The sequence below is a fragment of the Drosophila arizonae genome, chromosome 2 (genome assembly GCF_054131065.1).
Source record: "Drosophila arizonae isolate 15081-1271.41 chromosome 2, UAZ_ARI_1.0, whole genome shotgun sequence".
Lineage (NCBI taxonomy): Eukaryota > Metazoa > Arthropoda > Insecta > Diptera > Drosophilidae > Drosophila > Drosophila arizonae.
The window spans coordinates 3,366,292-3,388,172 of NC_142922.1; the positions used below are offsets into that span (position 1 = coordinate 3,366,292).

General features: G+C 37.8%; 3 protein-coding genes across 7 annotated transcripts; all 3 read left to right on the forward strand.

The window, feature by feature from the left end:
- The first annotated feature begins 11,043 nt into the window (after positions 1–11,043).
- LOC108612543 (odorant receptor 42b-like) lies at positions 11,044–16,086 on the forward strand. 4 transcript variants are annotated; one of them, XM_089461683.1, is made up of 4 exons: positions 11,044–14,614; positions 14,726–14,947; positions 15,369–15,726; positions 15,802–16,086. In XM_089461683.1, the coding sequence occupies exons 1-4, from the start codon at positions 14,178–14,180 to the stop codon at positions 15,871–15,873; spliced, it is 1,089 nt and encodes a 362-aa protein (XP_089317809.1). In that variant the 5' UTR covers positions 11,044–14,177; the 3' UTR covers positions 15,874–16,086. The 4 variants fall into 4 exon arrangements, with proteins under 4 accessions (XP_089317809.1, XP_089317810.1, XP_089317808.1 ...); XM_089461684.1 differs by having other exon boundaries at positions 11,045–11,826; positions 14,379–14,947; positions 15,802–16,083; XM_089461685.1 differs by having other exon boundaries at positions 11,047–12,922; positions 14,379–14,947; positions 15,802–16,081.
- A 955-nt stretch (positions 16,087–17,041) lies between these two features.
- Positions 17,042–19,015, forward strand: LOC108611137 (odorant receptor 42b-like). Of its 2 annotated transcripts, XM_089468642.1 has the most exons (4): positions 17,042–17,645; positions 17,757–17,978; positions 18,370–18,727; positions 18,803–19,015. In XM_089468642.1, exons 1-4 carry the CDS (start codon positions 17,209–17,211, stop codon positions 18,872–18,874), a joined length of 1,089 nt encoding a protein of 362 aa, XP_089324768.1. In that variant the 5' UTR covers positions 17,042–17,208; the 3' UTR covers positions 18,875–19,015. The 2 variants fall into 2 exon arrangements, with proteins under 2 accessions (XP_089324768.1, XP_017859105.1); XM_018003616.2 differs by having other exon boundaries at positions 17,042–17,978.
- A 743-nt stretch (positions 19,016–19,758) lies between these two features.
- LOC108612630 (odorant receptor 42b-like) lies at positions 19,759–21,242 on the forward strand. The gene is made up of 3 exons (XM_018005619.2): positions 19,759–20,585; positions 20,636–20,993; positions 21,055–21,242. The coding sequence occupies exons 1-3, from the start codon at positions 19,816–19,818 to the stop codon at positions 21,124–21,126; spliced, it is 1,200 nt and encodes a 399-aa protein (XP_017861108.2). The 5' UTR covers positions 19,759–19,815; the 3' UTR covers positions 21,127–21,242.
- The last annotated feature ends 639 nt before the right edge of the window (positions 21,243–21,881 follow it).

Below are 21,881 nucleotides of genomic sequence, written 5' to 3' on the forward strand. Positions count from 1 at the left end.
TTTTACTATATGTGCTTGTCGGTACTATAATGAAATGAGATGAAAAAAAAAAAATGAAAAATGTCTAATCAACTGTCCATGTTCTGACGAAAAGCGAAATTGTAAAGTGAATTGCACAATGATAACGAAATTCATCTATTGTATTTATTCTGGGGGCCTGGACCGTCTTGAAATTGGCTAATGGGAATACCAACAACAACAAAAATAGAAATCTCTTGCCGGCAGCTCACACCTTATAAATAGTTGCAGCATAATCAATTTATGGATCGACTATAAAATTCAATCTGCAGCTGTGTACCAACACTCGATTGCAACCACAAGGCGTTGACATCTGTCAACACGAGATTTTATTTTTTTCTCAAATTTTCCTTCAAGCTGCTGTAAACGCTTGAGAGGGTCTTCTATTTTGCTCGATCCTCGGCATAGGAATTGGATTCTCCATTAAGGCGTTTTTCTTTGCTATCGGCTGGGCACTATTTCTACAAAATTAAGAAAGTATTGAAATTAAATAAAACGTTGTATGCGAATTCAATACTAAAGGTATATATATATATACTGTTTACATTAAAACCCAATTAATGTAAACAGTATATATATTACTAGGACATTGTGATTTTACTAGGTCATAGTTGTATAAGAAATAAAATAAAACAAAACAACTGGTAAACTGCTTAGCTCTAACAGTCGATATTCATGAAATGTGGGCGTCGACGACTGAGCCCAGACTCAAATTTGATGGTCAACTGAAGCCGGCTGGGCCAGTTCCTATAATCTCTCATTGTCAGATTTGGATTGGATGCGGTGATACGTGTGACCTTAATCTGTATTGACATGTTTCACAAATTATATAATGCAGTTGTCGTCGGCATTCGTGAGGCGCAGTTGATGGGCTTGTCTTACCTAATGATATGACATCAATTGAAGCTCTTCAACGAGCATACTTTAATCCAATTGAGCTATACAATACCTATTCTATACACCATTTATGCAGCTTGGCTACAATCTACTGAGCCGAATTCTCTATTTTGTACAGATGGACAATATGATTCAAGCGTTCTTGTAAGCCAAAAAGGTATACATATATCTGATATTTTCAGATATTTCCTTTGGCTTGTCTTTCTGCAAATTATCAACAACTTTAGGCTGACAACTGCTGCAGAATGCATTTCAAGTGCACTTCACTTGATGACAAATGTCGTCAAGGTAAGAATGAATAAAAATAAAGATGAGCCACAAACGACATAAGTTATAACACCTATTGTAAAATATATACAATATATGTTACATACGTGAACTTAAGGCAGGTGCAGATACATACACACAGCAAGAGACACACATATACATATGACCATATATAAGTACTTGATCTAGGCTCATGCGTACAAAGAACTAGCATTAGAATCCAATAAGAGGGATTCCAATTGGAATGCGTAAAAGCTGGAAGTGCATATTTGCAATTGGAATTTGGAATTGACATCGAATTTTGACATTTTTATTTTCTTTAAAATTTTTCCCAAAATTTATTTTGTTTTTTTTTTTTTACAAAGTATAGCAAAATATTGTTATATATTTGATATGTATTATCTATTTCATGATATGGTGACTTATTGCGTAAAGTGCACGTATAAACGAATGAATGTACGCGTGTGTGTGTAATTAGCAAGAACGGCGCAGAGATGCGAATTGTCTGTATGGACTGTGGGGGCAACGCTGCACGATTTAACGAGCTGCGACTGCAACAGCAACTGCAACAGCAACAGCAACAACAACGTTTGCCGTCAAAGGCTTTCAGCTTACAGTGCGCCCCCATGCGGCGAGCGGGGCAGCAGAAACCCCACACATATGCATTTGGAAGAATTATGAGGCGTTGGCAACGCACTTTTGGCTAAAGGAGCCCGGCTGGCGGCACCACAGCCAGGCCCCCGCCATGCCCCCGCCATGCCCCCGTGCAGCCCTCTCATAGTCGCTTGGCCTCTTGAGCAGACATGCAGCGCATGCAACGTAGCGTTTCAATTTATGCGAAGTGATTCGTCATGCGGTTAACTTTAGAATCCGCACACAAACAGAAACACACACAATCGCACACACACACACATGTATTGGTGTTGTTTCAGTCTGCTGCAGGCTGCAGCTGTGTGGCATTTGCATATACATACATACATACATACATACATATATGAATTGGCCAGGGCAGGGGCATTGAAACCTAGACGATTGCCAAGTCCAAGGCAACGCCTTGCCTCAGGGCGAGGTGGGCGTTGGGTAGTTTGGGTGTGGCTGCTGTTCGTTATACCCTCTAAGCCTATTGAATGTGCTCAAGAAATAAAGTAGGGTATACACCTTGGAATGCTAACTGCTAAATTGATGTCACCGGCCAAAAAAGCCTCAGAGCGACGAGAGCTTAACGTGGATGTAGTCCGATCCATCGTAAGCTCATTCATAGCTGCAATAAAATCTGAAGACTTGATTCAAAAATGATTAAGATTCGAGAGAAATAAAAGTGTGTTTTATAGAGATGAGAGTTTCGGCAGGAACCTAAATCGTATAACTAAAACAAAAGCTATGATCATATGTAACAGACATTGTGTGTATGTGTGTGTGTGTATGTATGTCCTACACGAAAGCTATAACGCTCAACAGCAGTTCTTGGCAGGGTATTCACTAGTCGAGCACAGCCGGCTACATTACGCTGCTGCTTGTTGTTGTTGTTGTTGCTTTTGCTGTTGTTGCAACAGCTCAATTGACAACGTTGACACTGACATTTCTTATGCTCCGTTTTGTTGCACGTTTGACCATGAAAGTCGAGAGAGAGAGAGAGAGAGAGAGAGAGAGAGAGGCAACGAGCGAGAGAGACGTTAATGGCTAATGAAATGTTTGTTGTTTGTTGTCTTGTTATTAGCTAAAAGCCGGATGGGGGCTAGGCCACGACCGCTCTGGACCAAGCCCCATCAACGCACAATTGTTGTCAAATGTTGCACGTCCAGATAAATTTGTGTTGCACGCATTGCAGTCGAACCAAGCCAAGCTGATCCGAGCTGGGCTGGGCCTGTTCCCTGACTGATAAGCCAAGTGGTGCTAATGAAGTTGTTCGCTCGCATTGTTTGCCTTCACTTCCACTTAGCCAGCTAACAGATTATGGGCCATTCAACCCACAAACATATAGCAGCATTTTAGGAGCTATTCGTACTACCTAACTAATTAACGATATTTTCTTGAAAACAGTTTGTAAACATGGTTTCACTTTGATTGCAAAAAAATAATATGTGACCAGAGTATTTGTGTATAAATTCTTGAAAAGAAATTATTATTGACGATGCATGAAAGATAAATCTGTATAAAAATTTCTATATGGCTATAAGCTAAAACTAAAGAAAACTAGAAAAACAGATGCAATGGAAGAAACAGAGATAGAAAGAAAAAATAAAATAAAAATCAAACAAAAATTTCTAAATTTCTAGAGATAGACAATATTACAATGCATCATTTTTCTCTTACTATGTGATTCATGATTCATGAAAGTACTCTACTCTTCATTGGTTAGTTACAAGACAGATTCATCTCTTATATGAACTCTTGATCGCATAGTAAAGCGAACATATTAGATAAACATTAAAAGCTAAACAAACACAAACTAATTTGTAAACTCCATCGGACCAAATTCGACTGGAAACAATAGAGCTCTGGTTACATCCCAAAAATAAAAAAAAGGTCACAAACTTTTTGTGGAGCAAGCAAAAACTGAACACAAATTCGACTTTGAATGGCGGCACTTTGATTTCGTTAAGCTATACAAAATTCGACGACTATAAAAAAGAAATGAAAAAAAAAATAAGAAGAAATTAATAAATTCTCATAAAATGCCCACGAAATAGGCTCAGCACATGAGATTTCCGATATTGCGCGATGCGCAGCTGAGAGAGCTGAGGCGGACTCTTGGCCATAGGCCACGAACTGAGTCACAGTCGGAGGCGAAGCTCTCAAAAAGCGGACCATTTTAATTTTGTTAATTTACCACAATGTTTGGATGGCGCAGTTTGCCTAGTTTTAAATAGGCAGCTGCGGCTACGGCTGCTGCTGCTGCTGCTTGGGGGAAGCTGAAGATCTATAGGTCTAGCGAGGGCGACAATAAAACAGAATTTTCTCATGCTCGATGCCCCAAGAGCAAATTGTTTACACACAACGCTGGCGACGCTTTCTTTAGCAGATTTTGATTTCGATTGTGGTTTTTCATTGTTGTTGCCAGGCGGTTTAATACCCTAAGCGAAGTGCAGAGTGAGCATATTGGACTAAAGGGATAGCCAATGAGATTTCTTGAATATATATTTATTATATTTAAATTCTAATGAATTGGCTTTTAAAAACATTCAAATTTGATTCCTTATTTGACCAAACTTTATCTAGAATAATAAAATGAAAGATTTTTGTAGATATAAGCAAGATTGAAGATACAAATTTCCATTGTATATTATTAAATATTATTAAAGTACTAAAACTCCATATAATTCTATTTAACTTTATACTTGTTCTAAGTTCCCGAAACTAGGTATCAGAAAAATTAATAACTCATAACCCTTACAAACCTACTTATCTTTAGAGAATTAAATCGAAACTAACGTAAAGATTTCCTTGCATATAAATAAGTCTTGCGGAAACTCTATCATTCTTTTCCGCTCTAAACTGGTCTACAGGGTATCTTTAACATTGTTTTTATTATCAGCAACGGCAATGCTTACGGACTTGTGTATGTCATTTAGCAGCTGAATGATTTATGCCCCAAAATTTCAGTTCAGCTCGTTTCGTTTCGTTTCGCTTTGTTTCGTACACTTCAATGTGAATGCCAAATGCGTAGTTACGCATATTGAACGATGATCCACAGACACACACACACACTTGCACACGCACATTCATAGACATACCCTGTCAATAGGCAGATACAAATCGTCGAGCACTGCCATTGGCCACTCGGCCACACTCAGCGAACTCCAGATGCTCGCTCACCATATGAGAGGAGCGTATTGGTTTTTTTTTTTCAAATATTGTATTTTAATATGAATTTGTGTAATTGAGATTACATACTTGATGCTTCTGAAGTGTAGACTTATGCTTTGCCCATGGATATAAATGTGAACCATTAAATTCTATATTCAGACTTGATTCGAAAAACAGCTGAAAGAAACATCAGAAAGATGGATCATTTCGATCAAATTATATTGGGATAACAACATTTGCTTTACTCCATCGATTTAAAACTAAATTATATCTATATTATATAACATTATATATCTATATTATATATCTATATTTCTATTTATTTATTGGATTATTAATCTGTTGATGTAGTCCACAGATAGATCTGTGAATAATATTATTTAAATCATTGTAGACTGCTTTTTTACGTACATATTCACATAACAAACGAAACATCAATTTATTGATTATTTTCAAAAGTATTAAAGTGGAGTAACAATAAATTATTAATACACATACCTAGTTTTTGTGATTTTTATATAGACTACATCAAAGCGACTCGTCGTTCTTATCAAAAATATATATTTACTCTACGGAGTCTACCTTTAACATAGATTTTCATGAAACGAATATACCCTGTATTTACATTTTTAAAACCCTAATATATCTCGTATTTACATTTTTATTGGGTTCGCTATTCGAAGTTTACCTGGTTTTGTAGCATGAACGAGTATTAGTCAGTCGGCTAAGAACCAACTACAACATTCTTACTTGCCTTCTATATAGAATATATATAACATCTACATACTCATATATTTTTAATGAATAACAATTTTGGTTTACTATAAAGAAATAGAGAGCGCTGGGCGGTTCCTGGAACTGTTGAGCGGATGTGTTGATTTATGCCTGTTTGTCGCAGCAGGGCCGCGGGGTGGGCGGGGCTAGGCGCTGCTTCAGCAGATGGAACCTCTCGCATTGCGTAAGAACCGCCATGTGCTATTGTTCAACAAAGGAGAAGAAGAAGAAGAGGCAACAGTTTTACAATTAAGCGAAATTAATCTAATTGGACAAGTCACAAAAAAAAATAAATAAAAGAAATCCAGAAGACGAGGAGAGAACAAATGCCAAAATAAAAGGGGTGCCATCAAATCCTGTGGGAAAGTTTCAGGGCAGGTTTCACTTTTACAGTGGCACCTAGCTCTATGCGAACAGTTGGTGCTTCGGTCATGGTCTAATTGCATTTGGGCAGCGGCTCCACATGCAACAAGGGGTTAAATGGACATGCACAAATTTGATCAGCAACCGCAGCTAGCGGCGACGAGGTCGATGGGTCTCGCCTCGCCTCGTCTCGGATCGGATCGGATCGGGTCGGGTCGGGTTGGGTCGGTGCAGGCATTTGCTGGACAAATGAGCAGCCAACCAGGCAGTCAGCATTAATCCAATTCCAGCGGATGTAACGGTCCATGGTTGACAAACAATTGCAATGTTGCATGTTGTTGGGTTCCGTGTGGAAGGCAGCCAAAAAGCAAAAACAAAAAAACTAAACAAAAACATGCACGAAATTCGCGCAAAGGGAGTGCACGACTAGCAGTCACCCTGTACGCATAATGAACATGTGTGTGAGAGTGAAAGTGTAACAACTACGACTAACGCACATCCTATGCATGCATCATAGCATAGAAGCGACTTTTAAATCGACTAATAGATACCCTATAGATGCGCAGTAATTGTAAAAGTAGCTATGACATCTTAGACAACTCACAGATATGCTAAATTACTATCATTAGCTGACTAACAAATACCCTATATATAGACATAGGCGCACCATATAGCATAGCTTGAAAATACACTGTTAGGCAACTAAGAATACCCTATTTACCAAATAAATGCATATTATATAAATCACTATAGGATTATAATTTAAACTTATACTTTGTTTCTTCTTCTTATTCGTTGTGTCTACTTCTTCGATATATCTATAATATGGATTCTATATGCCATACTGACTGTACTCCTTACTAAATAAAATATAATAATTTGCCGTCCCAGATCTTAACTTAAATGTAGCATGCATAATTATAAGCATGTTCACTTATAATGCAATCAGTTAATATAGATAGTCTTGTGGATAGCTGATTCTATGTCTACAATAATGCAGAAAACAAAACTGAAAATTCTCATAAGCTCAAACATATGCCCTCAAACCCATATACCCTTACACAGCAGCTTTGGCCACAGGGTATAGAGAGAGAACAGGCTGCATGACAATGTGCAAAAGTTTTTGCATGCCAATAGGGAGTTCGGGCATTGCGAACACAAATTGGGAGCAGCGCACGTATAAATCAGCACAGAGTGCGACAGAGAAGGCGCCAAAGGGAGGGAGTGGGGCAACAGAGAGCGAGAGGGAGAGAGAGGGAGTGTGGGTAACGGTAAGTGAGTTCTAAATTGCGCTCTAGAGTCGTGCAATTAATCTGTTAAGCTGCTGTGACGCCAGCAGCAAATAAATATATAAATATATATATATATACCATATATTTTATGAATATTTGTATAATCACAGAGAGCTGAAGAACTTTCGAATTGAATGGGAAAATTGGCCATCGAGTTACACTGAATGCGCGAGGCCCAGATGTAGGCGTGCGTTGCCTCTCAGTGGGTGGAGCTGCGCTAAAATTTCGATATGTATTTCATATGCTGGCCAATTTGGGGTTGGCCAAAGCACAAACACACATACAGCAGCATGTGTGTATGCGTGTGTATTGGGGCACTTTCCTTTTCGTATGAGAAAAAAAAAAGAAAGAAAAACAAAGAAAAGGCCGTCATAGCACAAAACAGATTAGATAAAAGCTGTGAAGACATTTGAGGGTGTTTGCTGAAAATCTAGATAGGACAGGTAAAACCTGTTACCTGGCAAAAAATGTGAATTGTAAAGAAATTTAACTTAGAAATCAATTACCGGGGAAGCTCAACATTCAAAGATTTTAAATCTCGAGCAGCTATAGCGGCGCACGGACGGACAGCTAGACGGATATTGCACAAAAACCCATATACACATTTCACTTTAGTGAATGGGTGTAAAGATCAGACTTATGTTAGTATATTAATCTGCTAAGATTTACATGAATGTATATGAATAAAATACTTCAATGAAATGCTTTAAATTACCAAGAATTTCAATAATGATTTACTCTTAAATCTTTTTTATACAACACTGTTAAAAAAAACTATAGTCAATTGTTGAACTAATATATTTTTTCTTTTGTATGTATATAATATATTTTTATATATTTAATAAAAGAAATTTTTAATCTCTGTTCAATCTATTTTTCGAAATGTATTCGACTATATAATTTACTATATCATAAACTTAATGTACCCACAATTTTTTCTCAGTATTTATATTATATCTCCAATTCATTATTGAATTTTCAAGCAGCTTCGTCACTTACATAAATATCTATAATATTATTATAAGGCTCGATGTATCTCTTCAACCTTTTTCAGATCAATTTGTGAATTAAATCTATAAAGTATAATTATCTATACAATCTTCTGTAGTACATAACTTTCTCTAGTGAATGCCTATGTATGAACTACCATTTTCCCTTCACTCAAATATATAGATTATATATATTGGTATTACCCTAACAACTCTCTAAGCAAAATTAAGTTATGCCGCAGCACGAGCGCCAAAACAAAGCAATTTCAGGCGAGAGCAACTCTAACCACAGTGATGACTCACTAAGGCAACCATAGAGAAAAAAATACAAGTAAAAAATTAAATCGGAATCTATTATGGAGCTGCGCAGTAGCAGCATAAAGGACCAAACAGCTTGGCCATAATTTCGATTTCCCTTTTCTGTGTGTGGAAAATAAAACGCAAATTGGCAAAAGCTGCTGAAAAACGAAAGAAAAACTCACTCACACACACACACACATGCAGAGTCTCAGATAGGCATGGAAAATGTGCAGGAAATGGGGTGTGGGCGGAGGCGGGTCAGCTAAACCGCATAGGGCCATTAACAACATGAAACACCTTGTCCCAAACGCACACACACACACACAGGCACACACTCTCACACACAGACGCGACCTCGGCCAAGTCAGAGTCAAAGTCTTGGCCAAACTCCGCGACGAAGCCAAACAAATGTGCAGAAAAGCAGGCGCAACTCTTGACGAATGGCAAGCAGGGGGAGGGTGGATGAGGGGAGGAGAGCGGGGTGGGGTAGCGCATAAGAAGAGGCACAGCAAAAAGAACTGCCTAAGAAAAACGACAGCTCAGCATAGATATATACACACAAATACATACATATGTATGTATGTATGTATGTATGTATGTATGTATGTCTTGCAAGTAACTCAAGTATCTCCGTGTATGTGTATCTGTATCTGTGTGTGTGTATTTGTATCTATGCCTCGTTGTAGCTGTAGCTCCGGCTCTGGCTCTGGCTGTGGCTGTGGCAAAGTGACATTAAAACTCCGCATTGGATGGAGTCCAAGTTTCCCTTTTACTTGCAGCTTATGTGGCACTGACGTAATGCGGCAAAGCTGCTGCGCCAAACTCCAGCCACACCCACACAGCGCGCCCCCTTGGCAACATGCCGCCCTCCTCCCATGCCCCATGCCTCATGCTCCATGCCGCCTGCTGCTGTGTACAACAATTTCTTACTTCTTCTTCTCTCTGTATTTGTATTTTTTTTTTTTTTTTCAAGGTTTCAAGGCCCAGTAGCATAGAAAATTCACGATCAAGAACGTGGAAAGTTGCTGCCGCTGCCGCTGCTGTTGCTGCTGCTGCTGCTGTTGTTGCATGTGGCAGGTTTGGGCCGCGGGGCTGGGTTCTTGGTCGAGAGAGCGACACGCGTATTGCGTATGGACAGAGGAGGCGGCTGGGGGGCGGGCGGCCGGTGGGCATGGTCGAGGCGGAGTTGCTGACATTGGTGGTTGCTGCAACAGCGACTGCGCAGCGAGAGCGCCCGCTTGCCACGAACTGGTAGGAGTACGAGGTGCCCGAGCGAGGGGGGAAGGGGCTGGGCCGCAGCCCTTTTGTTGCCAGGCGTGTTTGAATGCTTTATGCGCACATTTGATCTTGGAGTTTGAGTTGAGTGGCTCGCTGACTCGGTGGCTCGGTGGAGCGACTCTGCTGCGATTGAGGTTTATTTATGGCCCACGGCTTTTGGCTAACATTTTTGCCACCACGACGCGTGCGTTTTGTTTTATTTTTATTTTTTGTTCTTCTTCTTTTTCTCTGGGCTGGCAACTCCCTTATCGAGCCATTACTTTTTGGGGCAGGCGAGTGGCGTTGGCATAGATAATGGCCAAAACGGGGAACCGTGCTCAAATAACTCGAGAAATTTCAAATTCTCTCATATCTATACCTATAGATGTGTGTGTGTATGTATATATGTCTATAACTGAAAATCGTAGAATGGGATACAATAGACACACATATAAGAGTATTCTAGTTAGAGCATATAAAGAAATCTGGAATTCGTTTTCGAAACAAAATATTTACTCCTATCATATGTATAATTTGTTGTGATTTTCTATGATATGAAATGATATAATATAGTATTCTATATACAAACGACGAGAGCCTGACATATACGATATATGACTACGCTAGACCTCTAGACCTCTATGGATCTTCACATTGAGATCAGTTCTCACATACTTAAATATATAAAGCAATATGCATCTCATTAGCTTCTGTATAATTACTTTATCATACGATAATTAAACAAATACAAAAAGAAATATTATTTAATATAAAACATTTTTGGTGTAATAAATTATATTCATTAAATTTTTTGATATATTTTATTTTATATATAATAAAATAAAATAAAATAATAATTGGCTGCTTAATAATCATTTTTATTAATAGTAATACTAACAAAAAATATATATATTTTATATTTTTAATAAGTTGATATACTAATGGCTAAATTTCTACTTAAAGATATGTATGTACTTTTTTTTGTATATATTATAAATATAATTGTTTTATATTTTTCTTCTAGCGAAGCAGAAGTAAGGTCCAATTACTATATTTTGCAAATTAAATTATTTTTTGACAAGAAATATTATTATTGTTTATTGTTTTCATTATTAATCTCTATGATATAGTATAGTATATGGCTTTTCTGTAAAGCTGTACACCATGAAACTTCATGGAATATATGTATGTATACATATGTATATATGTATGTGTCTGTATAAAAGTGATATAACAATAACAAAAATAATTAGAGCTCTTGCACACTCCTCAACTCATTTCTTGTCCATGAAAAACGCGCCGAACAAAACGAAGAAGAGAACAAGTGATAAAATTGATTAAATTTCGATTCGTACATAGAAAACGTTGTGATAAAGCCCGAAGCAGAGAACACGTTTTTGGCATTACATAAGCAGGCTGAAAGCGTGGCAGACTGACAGAGAGGCAGGCGAGCGGACAGAGACAGGATTATGGGTCGAAAACAGGAAAGCAGACAAAACAAAAACCGGAAGAACAGGAAAAAGTGGGCGAAATGTCAAAAACTGGACAGCAGAGCGAAGAGTAACAAAAAAAAGAAGCAGAAGCAGCAGCAGCAAAAGAAGAAGAGACCAATAACAGCAGCAGGCGACTAAGGGAGCGGCGGCGGCCTGTTCTATGCTGCTGCCCACTCGAAAAAAATAACCAGCATTATACAGCGCGCACCTCATCCTTCGCCTTCTTCATTGTCGCAGCCAGCAACCGCCAGCAGTATCGTGCAGTCAGTCCTTGGGTATTGCGAAAAAGAGCCATAGAAATGGCGATAAAACAGAAAATGTGCAAAACCAACACGAATGCAAAAGGCAATAGAGAGTGCAAGTAGGCAAGTGAGTTGCCTGTGTGCGTGTGTGTGTGCGAATAAGCATGCTGTTGGTAGTGAGAGTATATGTATATGTATATGGATACATACATTCATATGCTTGCATATATACACACATATAAACGAAGTGTTAAACGAACGCAACACGAAGTTGCTTTCAAGGTCTGGAGCGCAGGCAGCAGACAGCAGGTTCTGGAAGGCAGCGACGCCAACGCAGCGTCAGCCGTCACATTCCATTCCCGCTGCAATTGCACGAAGTTGCCCTTGGACTTGCACTTGAAAACCGAGTGACGGTAGCGACTGCGCGTCTGCTGCTGACGTCGACGTCGGCATTATGTTGGAGTTGTGTTGCATGCTCGGCACGGCCGGCTCCTAATGCGCGCGCATGCCTCAAACCCAACTGCAGTTGCGGTTGTCGCTGCCGCTGCTGCAATCGCTGTCGCTGCTGCAGTCGCTATCGCTGCTGCTGCCGCAGTCGCAGTCAGTGTGGCCGCCATCAAACCAAACGCTTCGTTCGTTTTGCAGCAAATTTCGTTTTCATGCAGCAAATTTCAATTTTATGTTATAAAATCGCACGCACACAGCTGCAGCCATATGATTATGCAGCTGTATGGGTGTGTGTGTGTGTGCATGCATAATGCACACGTTCTTCTGTGCTGCTTATGTGCATGTGTGTGTATATGCATGCATTTTTGGCTTTTGCCATACTTCCTTTACGCCGTTTGCCAATTTTTTTGTTGCTGCTGTGTTCACTCGTCTCTCTTTACCACTACCGCCAAAATAATGTTGAAGGTCAGCGTGTTAGTGTAAATTCAGTTTTTAAATATGTACACACACATCTACATATACATATGTAATATGTAAATGCGTGTGTGTGTTGTGTGCTTGTATGCTTGTGCAAAAGCCACCCACACGCATTTGCTTTGAGTTGGTCCTATTGCAAGCGCTAAGCATCATCTGTGATGAATTTTATGACACTTTGATTCGGCGTGTATAACAGTTATTAGAGAACCGATTCTTATTGCTGCTATGACTTATGTAAAAGTGTTATACATATTTATACATGTGTATACACACATCTACATATATATATTTATATTTATGTAAGTATGGATATTTGCCTCGCTTTCAGGTACAGTTTGAACCAGTTCGACTCAAGCTAATTAGCTGAACTATAATTGAAGTTATCGTTAATCGATTCGTTCAGTGTAATTCTACGACACATTCTAACATGCTAATTTTTCTCAGTGTGCAAATGTATAATTTATTTATTTCTATATACTCTTTCCTAGTTCCTTGAACTTAATTAATAGTGAAAACAATTAGCTTAACTTTTAATTGTAAGGTCATAAATAAACAAGTAAGAAAGCTCTAGTCGAGACTGCTCGACTACGAGATCCCCTAAACCCTTGGAGTAATATGTATTTCAATCATTTTTCGCGTCTTTCAGCTTACACATGAAACACGCACACACACACACACACACACACAAACACACACACACACACACACACACACAGACACACACACATACCCGAACATTTACATACACATACACACACAAGCATAAGCACGCATGGGTGGCAGTGAGCGCTTACTATGAGAACTTAATTGCTTAATAACTTTTTATGTAAGACGATCTTCATGAAACTTTCAGATTATGATTATAACATGGATATGCATGTATGACATACGCTTTTTACAAAGGTGATGGTGAGGGGGTGAATTTAAGGGTGGGGGTAAATTTAAGCAAAAACCGAAATTGTATAAATTGCATATAAACATACATTAAAAATTTTGAGACTCTAGCAATAAAGGTGTAGAAGATATAATTTTATAGATGGTTTTCGATAAGGTTTTTTATCGATAAAAAAGACAGGGATGAGTTATCGATTTTTAATGATAAACTCGATATCCGCGCTGTAATTACGGACATTTTAAAGAAAAATTTGAAGCCTCTAGCTCTTATATCTTCTGAAATCGACGCGTTCATACATACGGACAGACGGACAGGGCCAAATCGACTCAGCTCGTCACCCTGATCAAGAATATATATACTTTGTGGGGTCTGCCACGCCTCCTTCTGCCTGTTACATACATTTCAACAAAACCATTATACCCTGATTTCCCATTGAAAATGGGTTCAGGGTATAAAAATAAGGAATTTACCGTTTTGTTGAAAAACTAAAGGAGAAAAGTTTCCTCAACCTTTCCATACTGCGAAAACATAATTTTTTCTGGTGGGAATTATTGCATTACGCTAAAAAGGTATAAATAATGATAAATCAACCAGCGTACTTCAGTAAGCGAATAATTGTGAACTGCAAATATTGTGAATAGAGCGATTTAACTCCAACAATGATTTTCGAATATATCAGGAAACCAGATGGGGAAAATCTGCTTAGAGCCCGTGAGTCCTTTAAATATGCAGAGGACATTATGGTCTATATGGGCTGGGGCTCTATCAAGGGGCGTGGCTACATAAATCGACGATTATATAGACTGTATACGGGTTTGATCGTCGCCTTCACTATATATGTTCCGGTTCTATTCGTACAGTCACTCATGTGGACCATAGATATCTCCCACGCTGATACTTTATTCACCACGCTGGAAGTGTTCTTCAGCGCCCCCGCCTATACGATTAGATCGGCCATAATGCTACATGCTAGATGGCGTGTGGACAAGGCCAAGGATATGTTGGACGTAATGAGCGAGCGTTTGGTGACACACGAAGAGCGAGTGAGAGTTCATCGATTGGCCGTCAACTGCAATTACATAACACTTCTATATCGGTTTGTATACACTATACCAACGTCACTGAATCTGGTCTATACCGTCTACAACGGATATCCGCCTCTGAATTTGTATAATCCATTTGTGGACTGGCATAAGGATACGCGCAGCCTTTGGATCGCAGCACTTTACGAATATTTCATACAGTTCATTGCGATCCATGCCTTTATAGTAATGGATAGTACGCCTCTGATATTCGGGTTGACTGTGCGATCCTATACACAATGGCTGACAGAGCGGGTCGAAAGATTGCGCAATAATCCCAAAAGAACTGAGGATGAGAACTACCAGGAACTTGTTCAATGCATCAAGGATCATCAACTTATTTTGGAGTGAGTGAAAAAAGAATATAATTATATCTATATGGTATATGTGAGGGAATTTTAATTAATGATCGATTTTACTATCGAATATATTTGTACACTCGTGATAAATTATAATTTTTGGTCTTGTACCTTCCATTTTCCATCTTCAATAATTTTCTATCTCAATAAATCCTCATTTTATATATTCAACTTTCAATCTCAATTTTTCTATTATTAATTTTTAATCTTCCATTAGCATCAATCAATCTATAATCTTTAATGTTCCATATTCCATCTTCAATATACAATCGTCATAACTTCAATCTTCCATCTTTCATTTTCAACCATCAGTCTTCCGTCTTCCATCAGCCATCTTCATTCCTTATTCAAACTTCAATCTAAACTCCTCAAATTTAAATTCTTAATCTTCAATCTTACATTCGTTTAGTTACAGCGAGAATATGCGTCCTCTGATCTCCCGTGCGTTGTTTGTTCAGTATGCCACAGCATCCTTGGTGATGGCTGCAACGCTCGTTCATTTGGTGGCTTTTGCGGATATGGTCTCGGGCATTACAACGACGATTTATATGATATCTAGTATGTTTCAAACTTTCCCATTTTCGTACATCTGTGAGCAGATAGTTGAAGACTGTGAACTACTATCCATGGCTATATTTCATTCGAATTGGATCGGTGCGCCTACCGCCTACACTTCGGCCCTTAAGTATTTCATTCACAGGACCCAGCAACCAATCCAATTTATAGCCGGCGGCGTATTCCTCATATGCCTGAACGTAAATATTCAAGTAAGTTCATATGTTTCATGGTATTTGTTTGGAATTACATATATTGTTTTCTCTCTCCCTCTCCCCCTCTTTAAGGTGGCCAAATTTGCATTTTCTTTGACAACACTTGTTCAACAGATGAGCGTATTTGAAAACTTTGATCGTTAAATTACTGGATGATCATTGGAATATTGAATATAAATTATATATATTGAGAAATACAAAATTCTACTTAATTTGTTCTGTTAATTTTATAAAGGGTTAATATATAAGTTTCGAAATTGAATGACAATAATACTATATAAATAGTGATAGGCCAAGGATCTGTTGGACGTGGTGAGCGAGCGTTGCCTCATATATGAGGAAAGAGTTGTAGTCCCCAAGTTAGCGACTCGCTGCCATTATATTATATGTGTATATCATGTGATATATTTTATACCTACTTCTGTGACCTATGCCCGTCGGGCTACACCGCCATTGAACTTATATAATCCCTTTGTGGACTAGCGTGATGGTACTCGCAGCTTGTGGCTTTTGGCTTTTTCCAAATTTCCTTTACGATGTTTGCCATTTTGTTATACCCTGAACCCATTGAAAATGGCAGAAGGAAGCGGAGACCCCATACAGTATATATATTCGAGATCTCAAAAGATATGAGCTAGAGAGGTGAAATTGCATACTCGTGTATACCATACACAGTACGAGTGTATCATATTTATTCGGTAACTCACTCGATATCTTTTTATCGACAATAATCGATAAATTGTTTTCGTTTTTTCAGCCTAATTTGAATACTATTGCACCTGAAGACTTCAGATTCATTATATAAATTTAATGGATACACGCCCCCTTCGCCCCCAACACATTTAAACATTATGTTTACGTTCTGAAAAATTAATTAAGATCAAATTATTCAACAAATAAATTCTCATAATATTGCCCATACTGCAGCACAGCCCAATCGCTGTCGGTGCTAACTGCGCAGTCAGCGCAGAGCAGCATGCGTGTGGATGCATGTGTATGCCGGTGTGTATGTGTTATTGTATGTGTGTACAAAAGGAGTGCAGAATGATTAGAATATCAGCTGGCAGGTATCATTCACCATCATTGAAGTTATCGTTAATCGATTTGTTCAGTGTAATTCTACGACACATTCTAACATGCTAATTTTTCTCAGTGTGCAAATGTATAATTTATTTATTTCTATATACTCTTTCCTAGCTCAGCTAATTAAGTTCCTTGAACTTAATTAATAGTGAAAACAATTAGCTTAACTTTTAATTGTAAAGTCATAAATATAAATAAGAAATTTACCGTTTTGTTGAAAAACTAAAGGAGAAAAGTTTCCTCAACTTTTCCATACTGCGAAAACATAATTTTTTCTGGTGGGAATTATTGCATTACGCTAAAAAGGTATAAATAATGATAAATCAACTAGCTTACTTCAGTAAGCGGATAATTGTGAACTGCAAATATTGTGAATAAAGCGATTTAACTCCAACAATGATTTTCGAATATATCAGGAAACCAGATGGGGAAAATCTGCTTAGAGCCCGTGAAGCCTACAAATACGTCGATGATATTATGGTCTTCTTGGGCTGGGGCTCGACCGAGGGGCGTGGCAAAATAAATCGACGATTATATAGACTGTATACGGTTTTGGTCGTCATCTTCAGTCTATATCTTCCCTTTCTATTCGCTCAGTCGCTCATGTTAACCATAGATATATCCCATGCCGATACTCTATTCACCACGCTCGAGGTGTTCTTCAACGGCCCCGCCTATACGATCAAGTCGGCCATAATGCTTCGCAATAGATGGCGTGTGGACAAGGCCAAGGATATGTTGGACGTGATGAGCGAGCGTTTGGTGACATACGAAGAGCGAGTGAGAGTTCATCGATTGGCCGTCAACTGCAATTACATAACACTTCTATATCGGTTTGTATACACTATACCAACGACACTGAATCTAGTATATAGCGTCTACTATGGATATCCGCCTCTAAATTTGTATAATCCATTTGTGGACTGGCATAAGGATACGCGCAGCCTTTGGATCGCAGCACTTTACGAATATTTCCTACAGATCTTTGCGGTCCATGCCTTCATGGCATCGGATTCTATGCCTCTGATATTCGGGCTGACTGTGCGATCCTATACACAATGGCTGACAGAGCGGGTCGAAAGATTGCGCAATAATCCCAAAAGACCTGAGGATGAGAACTACCAGGAACTTGTTCAATGCATCAAGGATCATCAGCTTATTGTGGAGTGAGTGAAAAGAGTATATAAATATATCTAAGTTGTATATGGGAGGGATTTATAATTGAATATTATTGAATTGAATATTACATTTTATTATATTCGTATACTCGTAAGAAATTTTCATTTTTAGTCTTGTGTCTTCCATTTTGCATCTTCAATCATTTTCTATCTCAATAAATCCTCATTTTTTAAATTCAACTTTCAAACTCAATTCTTCTATCATCTATCTTCTATTTCAGTCTTCCATTAGGATCAATCAATCTATAATCTTGAGTGTACCATTTTTCATCTTCCATCTTCAATCTACAATCGTTAAACTTCTTACCTCCACCTTCAATATTCAATCTGCAATCTCAAATCGTCAATTTTCCATTCTTAATCTTCAATCTTTCATTAGGTACAGCGAGAACATGCGTCCTCTGATCTCTATTGCCTTGTTTGTTCAGTATACCACAGCATCCTTGGTGATGGCTTCATCACTCGTTCATTTGGTGACTTTTGCGGATATGGTCTCGGGCATTACAACCACCATTTATATGATCTCCTGTATGTTTCAAACATTTCCAATTTCGTACATCTGCGAGCAGATAGTTGAAGACTGTGAACTACTATCCATGGCTATATTTCATTCGAATTGGATCGGTGCGCCTACCGCCTACACTTCGGCCCTTAAGTATTTCATTCACAGGACCCAACAACCAATCCAATTTATAGCCGGCGGCGTATTCCTCATATGCCTGAACGTAAATATTCAAGTAAGTTGATATGTTTCATGGTATTTGTTTGGAATTACATATATTGTCTCCTCTCTCCCTCTCCCCCTCTTTAAGGTGGCCAAATTTGCATTTTCTTTGACCACATTTGTTCAACAGATGAGCGTATTTGAAAACTTTGATCGTTAAATTACCGGAAAACCGTTTATTAGAAGCCATATTTAAATAAATATATATTCTTGACTTATAAATGAGATAGAAAATGCACTACAAAATAGATGCACTACAGAATAGATTATAAAATCATATAATGCACTTTGTTCAATAAATATATAATTTGGAAATTAAAATAGGTTTTTTTTTTTTTTAAATAATATATGCACATATACATATAAATACGATTGGTTTATTGTAAAGCTGATATTATTTCACATTCGATTCTGACTGTGGGAATTTTGCCAGATTCTGTTTTGGATTTATAATGAATTTCTTCAATTGGTGATACGTCCATTTAGAAAGAAATAACTGACACATTTTTTCTCAGCCATAGATTAAATATTCCCTCAATGACTTGCACAAAATAAAAAGTCGCGAGAACTTTCTATATAATTATGAAGAAAAATTATTTGTTTGCCATCTGGAATATTGAATACACTTTAGATTTATGTGATATATATATAGAGTAATACGAAATTCTACTTTATTTATTTTGTTGATTTTATAAAGAGATATATCAGTTTCGAAATTGAATGAGAATAATGCTTTAAAATTGGTGATACATATATAATTTCATATATAAATTTAAGATTCATAATTTTTTGGATTAATTACATCATTATCATCATCATAACCTTTCATGGAGTAGCTAAGCAGTAAAAGATTTTGATTGAAATAAATTTATTTAAAAGTTCTCAAAAATTTCAACAGAAATTATACTACAGAAAACCGAAGAGCCTATATGCTTATAGCGTATAAGAATTTGCATATCATCAAATCTTTCATTTTTTTCAATTTAAAGCAACAATCTAGAATATCTAATTTGTCCATAGACCTATATATAAAGCAATTTCCAGTCAGATTTCGTCAGTTAACTTGAGCTTTGAGTGCTGTAAGAAGATTTTTGTGGAAAAATGAAATTTAAATATCTTCGAGAAGCTGAAGGGGAGAATCTGTTTCATTCGCGCCATGCCTATAAATATCTGGACTATATGTTGAGAAATTTGGGATGGGGCTCGACAGCATCGTATAGCTATATGAAAAAGCAACTCTATAGAGTTTGGACTGGTTTGGTCGTGGCCTTTACACTATATGTTCCGGTCCTATTCGTACAGTCTCTGATGTGGACCATAGATATATCCCATGCCGATACTCTATTCACCTCTCTGGAAGTGTTTTTCAATGCACCCGCCTATACGATCAAGTCGACAATAATGCTCCTGAATCGATGGCGCGTGGATAAGGCCAAGGATCTGTTGGACGTGATGAGCGAGCGTTGCGTCACATATGAGGAAAGAGTCGAAGTCCACAAATTGGCAACTCGCTGCAATTATATTATATGTGTATATCATGTAATATATTTTATACCGACATCTCTGAACCTGGCCTATGCCATCTCGACGGGTATACCGCCATTGAACCTATATAATCCCTTTGTGGACTGGCGTGACGGTACTCGCAGCTTGTGGATCGCCTCGATCTTGGAGTATTTCCTACAGGTATTCGCCATCTATGCCACCTTGGCACTGGATGCTACTCCTTTGATATTCGGATTGACTGTAAGGGCCTATATCAAGTGGCTCCATGTGAGGGTGGAACGATTGCGAATGCAGACTGATATGACTGAAGATGAGAACTACGAGGAACTAGTGCTATGCATCAAGGATCATAAACTTATTTTAGAGTAAGTATATCTATATATCTCTATATAACTATATAATTAACTCTCTTCAGCTACTGTGAGAACATGCGTCCTCTGATCTCTCGCACAATGTTTGTTCAGTATGCGACTGTATCGTTGGTGCTGGCTTCGACTTTGATCCATTTGGTTTCATTTGCTGACTTGATATCGGGCATTACGACGGCTATATATATGACGGCTAGCTTGTTTCAAACTTTTCCATTCTCATATACGTGCGATCTGATTGTTGAAGACTGTGAAAATTTAGCCTTGGCCATATTTCATTCGCACTGGATGGGCTCCAGTCGACCTTATAAATCGGCTCTAGTCTACTTCATACATAAGGTACAACAGCCGATTATCTTTCTTGGCGGCGGGGTCTTTCCCATATGCCTGAACATAAATATTCAGGTAAGATATTATTAGTTTGACATTTTTTAAGTGAAAAATAAAGTATACGATCCCTTTATAGGTAGCGAAGTTTGCATTTTCGCTGATGACTTTCGTACAACAAATGAGCATATTCGAAAACTTTGAGAAGTAATCAGAGCAATATATGTTTTAATTGAATTAGTTTTGGATGAATTATATACATTTAATTATACATTTAGTAATTTGATATTTAATGCACCCACGTCACTTTTTGATTAAAACTAAAATAAATAAAATGGTTTACTAATAAAATATTTCATATTTTAAATGATGGGTTCTATGATTACGATGTATAATTTCTCCTGAGTCTATTCGTGGATATATGCCAGAGACCTATTGGTCTAAAATATTTGTAGGTTAGGTATATATGTATATAAATGTAAATAAATATATGTCCATATACTAGAGGACGTATACGAGGACTCTCTCTAATACTTATTAGCCCAACTAAATGTCTATACCAATTTTTATTTTATTTTTAGCAATTTATTTTATCTTTTCACAAATACCCAAATAGTGCTCGGGTTTTCCGATATATTTGAGATACATTGAAAACATATTATTATCTCATGAATTTTGTAAGTCTATTCGTATCAATCTTTGTATCTCGTATCTATCTATCTTTGAGTTAGATACGTATCTATGTTATTGCCCTAACTTTCTATTTTCCCAACAAACCATTTAGAAATTCTCATTACTAACAGAGTTTTTACCTTCATTTTCTTTAGCCACTCCACGTCTGTGTAGGTCTACCTGAATGTTCAGCCATATTACAGTTGATTCCACATTTGTATGGGCGGAGTTAGCTAGGTGTAGGCACTGAAGGAAACATTTAACTATACTTAGACGAGAATACATGTACATACA

Bases quoted from the DNA above. Each gene is read 5' to 3' on its own strand.
- LOC108612543 (XM_089461682.1), top strand. From the start codon at position 14,178: ATGATTTTCGAATATATCAGGAAACCAGATGGGGAAAATCTGCTTAGA. The intron at 14,948-15,368 runs GTGAGTGAAAAA...ACATTCGTTTAG, and splicing joins GATCATCAACTTATTTTGGA to TTACAGCGAGAATATGCGTC. The intron at 15,727-15,801 runs GTAAGTTCATAT...CCCCTCTTTAAG, and splicing joins GCCTGAACGTAAATATTCAA to GTGGCCAAATTTGCATTTTC.
- LOC108611137 (XM_018003616.2), top strand. From the start codon at position 17,209: ATGATTTTCGAATATATCAGGAAACCAGATGGGGAAAATCTGCTTAGA. The intron at 17,979-18,369 runs GTGAGTGAAAAG...ATCTTTCATTAG, and splicing joins GATCATCAGCTTATTGTGGA to GTACAGCGAGAACATGCGTC. The intron at 18,728-18,802 runs GTAAGTTGATAT...CCCCTCTTTAAG, and splicing joins GCCTGAACGTAAATATTCAA to GTGGCCAAATTTGCATTTTC.
- LOC108612630 (XM_018005619.2), top strand. From the start codon at position 19,816: ATGAAATTTAAATATCTTCGAGAAGCTGAAGGGGAGAATCTGTTTCAT. The intron at 20,586-20,635 runs GTAAGTATATCT...AACTCTCTTCAG, and splicing joins GATCATAAACTTATTTTAGA to CTACTGTGAGAACATGCGTC. The intron at 20,994-21,054 runs GTAAGATATTAT...ATCCCTTTATAG, and splicing joins GCCTGAACATAAATATTCAG to GTAGCGAAGTTTGCATTTTC.